Source organism: Simochromis diagramma, unplaced genomic scaffold (assembly GCF_900408965.1).
Source record: "Simochromis diagramma unplaced genomic scaffold, fSimDia1.1 OVJJ01000344.1, whole genome shotgun sequence".
Classification (NCBI taxonomy): domain Eukaryota; kingdom Metazoa; phylum Chordata; class Actinopteri; order Cichliformes; family Cichlidae; genus Simochromis; species Simochromis diagramma.
In genome coordinates, this window is record NW_024387375.1 from 3,552,389 (window position 1) to 3,562,146 (window position 9,758).

The 9,758-nt window shown below is 36.3% G+C and overlaps 2 protein-coding genes across 2 annotated transcripts; both read right to left on the reverse strand.

The window, feature by feature from the left end:
- Window positions 1-761: 761 nt before the first annotated feature.
- On the reverse strand, window positions 762-4,780 carry LOC120719856 (extracellular calcium-sensing receptor-like). Its single transcript, XM_040009391.1, has 6 exons — window positions 4,576-4,780; window positions 4,059-4,356; window positions 3,014-3,808; window positions 2,635-2,862; window positions 2,339-2,462; window positions 762-1,675 (listed from the first exon to the last, which is right to left on the reverse strand). The coding sequence occupies exons 1-6, from the start codon at window positions 4,650-4,652 to the stop codon at window positions 762-764; spliced, it is 2,436 nt and encodes an 811-aa protein (XP_039865325.1). The 5' UTR covers window positions 4,653-4,780.
- A 2,599-nt stretch (window positions 4,781-7,379) lies between these two features.
- Window positions 7,380-8,792, reverse strand: LOC120719985 (extracellular calcium-sensing receptor-like). Its single transcript, XM_040009544.1, has one exon. It carries the CDS (start codon window positions 8,300-8,302, stop codon window positions 7,499-7,501), a length of 804 nt encoding a protein of 267 aa, XP_039865478.1. The 5' UTR covers window positions 8,303-8,792; the 3' UTR covers window positions 7,380-7,498.
- Between the last annotated feature and the right edge of the window lie 966 nt (window positions 8,793-9,758).

The following is a 9,758-nucleotide window of genomic DNA, read 5'->3' on the forward strand; positions in this document are numbered from 1 at the left end:
ATATAAATGGCCCACCCTGTACATCCATGTTAAAATGTATACATATGAGAATGAAAATGTGCAAATATAAAAATTAACATAAAATTATGTAAGAGTAAAAATACGTGTATCTAACAGAAGAAAGAAATTCTGGCTTGCATAAAATTACATTTTTTCTTGTTCAGCAAGAGCAGCAATGATGTGTCTAAATGAGGCATTAACATAGAAAAACAAAGAAGTTAACAGTAAATCAATAAATTGTATTTATTTTTTTGTTTACAGTAATTTGTGTTTAAAACGGTTAAATAATGTGATGAGAACAGCTAGTTATCATCATGTAAGGTACCATATAGCATTTGTTTTCTGATCCAATACCAAGAAAAAGCTTGGCTTTTATTGTTTTATCCCATATATAATAAAAGGAAGAAAGGGTTAACTTTCCTTATTTCATTTGACACGTATCTCATGAATGTAGCTGCTCTCTATGAATCATGCAGAAACAGCATTTCTGAAAGCAAAACATACTAATCAAGTTACATTGCAATTAATACTAGAATTCAACTATGGGTCTACATGGCAGCCTCTTAAAAAAGAAGGGAAAATTGAGCAGATGACATATGCTTTCTGAATTTATCTGCAGTCCCATGTCATTCAAATTTAAATTAAAAAATCCAGACTTTACCATAACGAAATAAATAAAGAAAAACCATAATAAATATATATACATCAATAACTTTTAGCCTTCAGTCACTTGGTAAATCGCATTTTACTGCATTCGATATTCAAAGTGAATTTGGTACCTTCTTCCCCATCATATTTCTTTTCGTATTATTCTCTGGTTTCAGTAATATGATATAACATTTAGGTATGAAGATGCAAAATAGCAGTCCAAAACTGGAAGCAAGTATAGCAAATATTTCTACAGCAACACTGAACTTTCCAGGAGAGCTGATATATGCTGGGATAAATGTAATCCACACTGCACAGAATATCAGCATGCTGAACGTGATAAACTTGGCCTCATTGAAATTATCGGGTAGTTTTCGAGCTAAAAATGCAAAAATAAAACATAAAATAGCCAAAACTCCTATATAACCAAGCACAGCCCAAAAGCCTACAGCTGAGCCGAGGGCACACTCCAGAGTGATCTTGTCTTTAATTTCCTTAAAATTCTTAAATGGAAAAGGAGGAGAAGTTGTTAACCAGGTGATACAAATGATAACTTGTATAAGAGTGAATGCTGTAACACAGAGTCTCTGCTGTGTCTGCCCAAACCATTTTTTAACATTACTACCTGGACCTGTAGCTCTGAAGGCCATTAAAACAACCATTGTTTTTCCCAGAAGACAAGAGATACAGATGACAAAGGTGATGCCAAATGCTACATGGCGGAACATGCAGGACCAATCAGAGGGCTGACCAATGAAGGTCAGAGAACACAGGAAGCACAGAATTAAGGAGAAGAGCAGCAGGAAGCTCAGCTCAGAATTGTTTGCCCTGACAATAGGAGTTTTCCTATATTTGAAGAAAATAAGTATCACACCAATCGCCATGCATGCCCCAAATAAAGCTACTGCAGTGAGCAGTGCTCCCATAATTTCTTCATATGACAGAAACACTGCTTCCTTCTTTATACAAGCATCTCTTCCTTTATTTGACCAAAACTCAGGTAGACATCTCACACAGGTGGTAGAATCTGGAAATTAATATTTAGTACAATTATCATATGCCTGCATTTGCATCAAAAACATCCATGTAATATTCTACTGCTGATTTACAGTTACAAGATGAAAAACAACATGTTTATTGAGCAACCCCGCCCCCCCCAAAAAAAACCCCCCAAAAAACCCCAAAAAACAATGCTTCACGGTTTTGTGGTTAAGTGAGTTTGCACAGTGTAGCTATCTAGTGCATTCACTTGCTGTTTTTGATTGTTGCATACATTTCCTTTGCACTTTAAATGAATGAACATGCAATTCTAAATATTTTCCAGAGTGCATAAACAATTTTACGAAGACCACATGTAAGTCCTGTTATAACATAAAAACTCTCTCTCTATTTGTCTATATTTACATATGCAGACATATGTAAAATTTATTTAAATTTTAATTAATTTTTTTTTTGCAGAAATCCAATGCTATCAATTATCAAAAATAATGTCCAAATTAATTTTATCTCCTTACTCACGATTCTGTGATAAGCAGTTAATTATTTTCACATAGTTCAACAAGGAAATCTAAATGATATTATGCCTCCACAAAAACAGAGATCAAACTTATTATATGGTTACTGTGTGGCCTTCCTACGCACTTAACTTTGCTTTGCAACGCACCAAAGTTAAAATGAAATATCATTGCACCTGTAATGTTGCTGATCTCTCCCTCTGCACATGCTATACAGTCATAGCAGCAAAGAGGCCGTCCTTTCTGGAGAACCTTGCGTGTTCCTGGGCGACATTTCTCACTGCAAACTGACACAGGCACCTGCATGATCAACAATATTTAACCGTATATGGACTTTGACAAAGAAAAATGTCCATATGATGTTCTCTGTAGAACAATGTATTTTGAACCATCAAAATATTGTGAAACATAATTAATTGCATATTTTGAACAAAGAAACAACAACATAAAAAGGAATTGTACGATAGCTTACCCGCTTTGAGTTTCTTGCCCAAATTAAAGACTTGTTTTGCAGTTTTAGCTGTTTCTCTGTAGTTAATGATACATCATAGAGGCCAACTGTGACAAACTCCACAGTACCATTTTCTCTTGGCTGCCAGTTTATAATGTCATACTTTGCTGCTGGATCTCCATTCTCATTAAAGTGAACCTCATCTCCTTCCTTTGTTGTGAAATGGATCTTCTGTATGTGTTGCAGAACCTAAGAAGTATGTCATAACTCAATTCATTGCATGACAAAGATTGTACATACCGACTGGTTAAAATATATATATAAGAATTCATTTTTTTAGATAACATTTTTCTTAATAACTTAATGTGAAAACTGTATTTCAAGCTACTAAAAAGCTCACCATGAATGGATCTAGCTGCACAGTTTTGTTACATGTTTTATTACAACTGAGGATATTGTGAAGTGCATGGGCCACTGCATACACTCCTTTGTAGACATTGTTAAAGATAGGCATGAGAGACATGTCAATGAAGCTATTTTGAACTCCAGTCATATCTTCATGTCCAGTACACTCTCTCTGAATGTCTGCTGATGACTTCAACTCCTTGAACTTACAACTAAATAGTGTCTCCCAGACCTCAGTGAACAGTTCATTATTTGATGATTTCAGTGGCTTCTCATCCAGTATGAACTCTCTCAGGCCAGTGATATGTGCTTTAGGAATGGAAAGACCAATGGAACCATTCAGTATGTGATGTATGTCCATTTCTGCTGTCTGTGAATCAAATATCCAAGACTCACTGCCTATCCACTGATACCCAGACAAGTTATGGTATGAAAACTCAGGTAGCAGGACATTCAAATCTGCACGGGAAAGGAATGCAACAATCACCTTGGAGGTTGAAGCCTTTATAATTTCAAGTATCCTTTGTATTTTGGCATATGGATCTGTTCTAAAAAAAGATACAGAATACTCCAGACAGACGCCCAGCTGCTGTGCAGTTTCTGTGAATGTGGCCATGCCATTATTTCCATAATCATTATTGGATCTGATAGCTCCAACCCAAGTCCATCTAAAGTACTTGACCAAATGGGCCAGGGCTCTGCTCTGGTAGTAGTCACTGGGTATTGTTCTGAGGAAGGATGGGTACTTGGTTTTGTCACTGAGACAAGCACATGTGGCAAAGTGGCTGATCTGGAATTAAAAATAAAAACTTATAAATGAAAAAGACACAGAATGAAAAAAAGATGAAAGTGTTAAAAATAAAACATTTAAATTTAATGGAAAAAATATAGTAAAAATATTAAAATTACAGTTCTACTCAATACTTATACTGAGTACATAAAATGTACCAGGCAAAGTGACTGACCTAAAAAAAATTTTTTTAAAAAAAAAAAAAAGTATTCAAAGATGATAAAATAGGTTCTATATATAAAATACCAACCACGGGTACAAAAAAAGGTCCAATAACAGTAGCTACTGCTATGGTTGGAGAAGAAGAGGTCTCTCCTATTATGGCCTGCACATATGCAGGTTTTGTACATGAGTTCTTGGATGGTACAGACACAATTTCATTACCATTAGCCAAAGCTAGTGTAACTCCTACACTTCTGGCAACAGATCCACAAGTATCATAGATTTTATAGCCCACAGAGATTCCTGGCAGTAGGTCTGTACTGTTATTAATCTCCTCAATGGCAAAAAGCATAGCCTGGGCAAACTGCAAATCTCTGAAATTTAAACTTAATTGAGACAATTATTAATAATTTGAATTGCATTGTGTTCCTTAAAACAGACACAAATAATCTGGATAAATCTCAAAATACAAAACAAAAACATTTCAAATTAAAACATTTAATGAAAGGAATTTAAATAACTAAAACAAATGAAAATACCTTTTTGTCTGTCATGATTCCCAAAAGATTCTTTAAATGTAAATTGATTTGTAATGTGTCATTTACCTGGTACATTGTAGTGGCAGAGGTTTATTCATGTAGGAATCCTTTCTGTCTTTCCAGCTTGTGTGAAAAGAGAACATCCCCCCCAGTATAATATGCCCATTCTTAGATAGCAGTGGGTTCTCAGGATCTCCTCTCTGTCTGCACACTGGCTCCTCAGCATGAGAGACAGATGCCACCAACAACAGTTGTAGAAATGCCCATCCCTGCTCTGGCCATCTCTGTGTTGGTGTCATTTCTTGAGCTAAACCACTTAGTAGCATTAAAAGTACTATAATGAAGATGAAATACTTAAGCTGGTATTTATACCTTTTGGTGCAGCATAAGACATAATCGAAGAGTGGCAGTATATTCACAGTAGATGTACAGGTCTGGCAAAAGGAGAATCATGCCCAAATTTGCATTTAAATGTAAGTTTACATATGTAAAACAAGGACATACACATCACACAGGGCTTAAATAAGAAGTAACAGTGCAAAAAACAATTTATTAGAAATAAATATGCATTAAAATGTATTAAAATGTTAAACATGCAGTATCCTTTTCCAAAGTGGTAATGAAGGTCATAAAATTACTTTCTTAGAAAGCACCTGCTTAATAAGGAAAGAAGTGGATGCACTGGAAACTTTACTTTTTTTATACATTACTCTTATACACTCTTAGAGCTTTATACAACAAGTTACAGTAATCCATTAACTTCCACTTTCACATCTGTGATGCATAGATGTGACATTAAGATCTGTCAACAGTCTGATACTAAATTAAAGATGACATGAAATGCTAAGGGAAATTTACAGCAGGGAGGATTTGACATTTGAAGTGTAGTTTATGAAATAAGTGTTTTAAGTTTTTACAACAGGTGTAGCGCCATCTTGTGCCCGTACAGAACCTGATGTCACTAGGTTGGTTGTGTTTTAATTGTTAAATAGATTCCCACTGAAATAAGGTAATCCACCTGTGGGCCATAATGCTTGGGATTGTAGATCACTTTGCAAATGACAGTTAGGTGGATAAGTGTGTGTTTAAGTCAGCTGCATCGGTGGTTCACCAGACCCACAAGCTGAAGTTGACACTGTCCCCTCTGTGTTTGACTTTTCCTTGTCAGGCCGTGTGGAAAGACCAAGCAGCACAATCAGCTGGCAGTGCAGATGTGCGATGAGTACCCAAGCACATCAAATCAATTTACAACCAGTTTGCAATCAGTGCTGCGGTCATTACTCAAGAACAGTAATGTATTATACATTACGTGTTACTTTTGAGTAGCACAGTATGTTACTTACTCCTATGATAAAGCCATTTGTTACCCTACCTGATACTTTCTGCTTACTCTGTAAAATGACCAGTTATCCTGTTTTTTGATGAGCAGCATTTTATTCGCATAAAATATTGTTGGTCGCATCTTACAGACATCTGCTCTGCCAGCTTGGTCTGTATACTGATCTAGTGAGGAAAAATCTAATCTGACTTTAGCCTGTTGGTCCGGTGAACCACTGGTGCACCCACGCAAACAGGCTCTCCTCCACAAAGTCTTCATTTATAATTGACTCTTCAAAACTATGCATTACAGCTAACAAGTGGATTTCATTTCAGTTCAGTTAGCCAACAATAAATAAATAATTAAAATCACCCGTTGCTTATTAGACAGAAGTTGAAAATGAACTGCATATCCTCGTGTTTTTGTTCTTAAAATTAAATCTATTGCTGCTACCAGGGGCAGTATGACAGCTTTTTAGAGTTTAATGTCCACCTTAATTAGCTAGAATCTGTCTCCCAATCTACTTGTGAGACAGATTCTGTTGCCAGCAGAAAGGCAACTGTAAATGATTAGCAGTTTAGAGGTATTTTAGACATTTTACACCAGCAGACTTTTTTGTATATTTACTGTTTTTGTATTTACTCTAATATCTCATCGTATAGAGTACCATATTTTATACAGTGGAACCCTGACTTACGAAATTAATTCGTTCCTGAGGGTCTTTCGTAAGTCGAAAATTTTCATAAGTCGAAGCACCCATCGCGCCTTTTGAGTGAACGATAGGCTATAGGCTAATTGCTAACTGCAGGCATTCTGGGCATTCTGGGCTCAGCCAATCAGAGCCAGCGGATTTCGTTACGCGGGCACTTTGCCGTAACACGTGCAGAAATATTGCCGTTAAGTGCCTTCGTAACTTGAATTTTTCGTTAAATGGGGTATTCGTAAGTCGGGGTTCCACTGTACAAGTAATCTGCAATAAATTACAGGTAGTAATAAAATAAACTACTAACTCTTTTACGCTGTGTCCACACCTACATGGGTATTTTTGAAAACGCAGCTATTTCTATGCATTTGGGACTGTATTTTGTTCTGATCTTATATCAAGGAAGAGCTTAACTGTTATTGCTATTATCATTATATTAAGAGAAAAAAGTTAAACTTTTCTGATTTCATTAGCCATGTATCTATGCGTAGCTGCTCTTTGAGAATCATGCATAAAACGCATACATGGACAAAGCAAAGCAACTACTGTAATCAAGACTGTGCTGCACACTAAAATTCAACAGTGGTTGGAGGCCTCTTGATATGGAGAATGAACAGGTTACAGAATAATACATACTCTTACTAATTTTATCTGCAGTGGCATGTCATTCAAATAACAAACTTCCAGAGTTTGACAGAACAAAATAAAAGCACGTCATGATGAATGTGTGAATGACTCAATAACCTTTAGCTATCAGTCACTTGGTATGTTTGTTTTTTTTGTTTGAGTAAATTACAAAGTAAGTAATGAAAATGCATCAGAAAGAAGAAGCAGTTTCTACAAAGCCAGTATCAATGGACTATATCCTGCTGGCAGCTTATTTATATTCTGAAAGAATGATGACCCAATTATGTAAAAATAATAATAACATTAACATTCTATTTTACTGCATTCAGTTTTGAAAGTGACTATGGTGCCTTCTTCCCCATAATATGTTTTTTTGTATTATTTTCTGGTTTCAGTAAGATGATATAACATTTGGGTATGAAGATGCAAATTAGCAGTCCAAAACTGGAAGCAAGTATAGCAAATATTTCTACAGCAACACTGAACTTTCCAGGAGAGCTGACATATGCTGGGATAAATGTAATCCACACTGCACAGAATATCAGCATGCTGAAAGTGATAAACTTGGCCTCATTGAAATTATCGGGTAGTTTTCGAGCTAAAAATGCAAAAATAAAACATAAAATAGCCAGAAGTCCTATATAACCAAGCACAGCCCAAAAGCCTACAGCTGAGCCGAGGGCACACTCTAAGGTGATTTTATCTTTGATTTCCTTAAAATTCTTAAACGGAAAAGGAGGAGAAGTTGTTAACCAGATGATACAAATATTAACTTGTATAAGAGTGAATGCTGTAACACAGAGTCTCTGCTGTGTCTGCCCAAACCATTTTTTAACATTACTACCTGGACGCGTAGCTCTGAAGGCCATTAAAACAACTATTGTTTTTCCCAGAAGACAAGAGATACAGAGGACAAAGGTGATGCCAAATGCTACATGTCGGAGCATACAGGACCAATCAGAGGGCTGACCAATGAAGGTCAGAGAACACAGAAAACACAGAATTAAGGAGAAGAGCAGCAGGAAGCTCAGTTCAGAGTTGTTTGCCCTGACAATAGGAGTTTTCCTATACTTAAAGAAAATGAGTATCACAATAATTGTCATGCATGCCCCAAATAAAGATGCTGCAGTAAGCAGAGCTCCCATAATTTCTTCATATGACAGAAACACTGCTTCCTTCTTTATACAGGCATCTCTTCTTTCATTTGACCAAAACTCAGGTAGACATCTCACACAGGTGATAGAATCTGGAAATTAATATTGAAGCAGATGTTACACTTAATGAATACAATTTTTTATGCCTCTGCTATGATATATTCTACTGGTGTTGAATTAGAAGTGCATAAACAACATTATTATTGAATGGCTGCCACACTGTTTTGTGATCAAATGACGATTTAAAGATATAACTTCTAGAGCATTCATCAGAGTTTATGAATGTGGTATACTTGTCCTTTGCATTTTAGAAGCAATGTGCAAATAATTCTAAATATTTAATAGCAAGCACAAAGGCAGAAAGATACACAATTTTACATAGGCCAAATATACGTCCTGTTACAACAGTGGTTCCCAAAGTTTTTTTTTGCTAGGCACCCCTTTGTTTTACAAGAAAATTTTGCCCCCCCCCCCACCTAAACCCCACCTAAACCCCATCCCCCAGCACAAATAGATCCTCTAACCACACACACCCATATTTTTTGTTTTCAAACTCAATTGCAGTTTATTTCACACCTCAAACATTTAGTAAACAAACAAATGCATTAAACTGCAATAAATTATAGGTAGCAATAAAATGAACTATTAACTCTTTTACGCTACGTCCACACATACACGGATATTTTTGAAAACGCAGGTTTTTTATGCATTTATGCATGGAGCTTTTGTCCACAGGTAAACGGCGTTTCGGATCACCGCAAACTGAGATTTTTAAAAACTCCTGTCAGGTTGGAGATTTTCAAAAACTCAGTTTTCACGCAACATCAAAGGTATTTGCCTTTTTTGACATCACGCTGTGCGCCACGTTATTGTTTACATGAGATGAATTTCTACAATGGCGAATAGAGACAAAATACTGTTAATCTTACTATCTGCAGTTGTTACACGCTTACATATACACACACAGTTACTGTCCCTCCATTTAGAAAGGCAGAGGCGTCAGAATGTAATTATTTTACGTGTAGTTGTTTTTCTTCCTGTGTAATAATATTCAACATAGCTATCAATACATTTTTCAAAAAATGCCTCTATGCAAAATGGTTTTAAAAACGTCAACAACTGTGGGATACTGTTTGTCCTTGATTTGGACAGCCCAGCGCATGCTCCCGACGCATGGGAAACAAATTCTGTCAGGGAGACCTACCTTCGCACTTGTGCAGGTGAAGCCAAAGGTAAGATATGCTTCATCATATTTTCTAGTCTTTGGGTTGGGAAGTTGGTTTGGAAGCATATTTGGCGATGCTTCATCTTCTGCTTTGCGTTTCCGTGGGAGCCCTGTCAAAAACCTGTCCATTATGCTAGCAGTGTCCAAGCGTTCTTTTTTTAAAAAATTCATACCGCAATGACACTGCGGTATTTCTTAGGCATGTCCCCCACTTTGGGAACC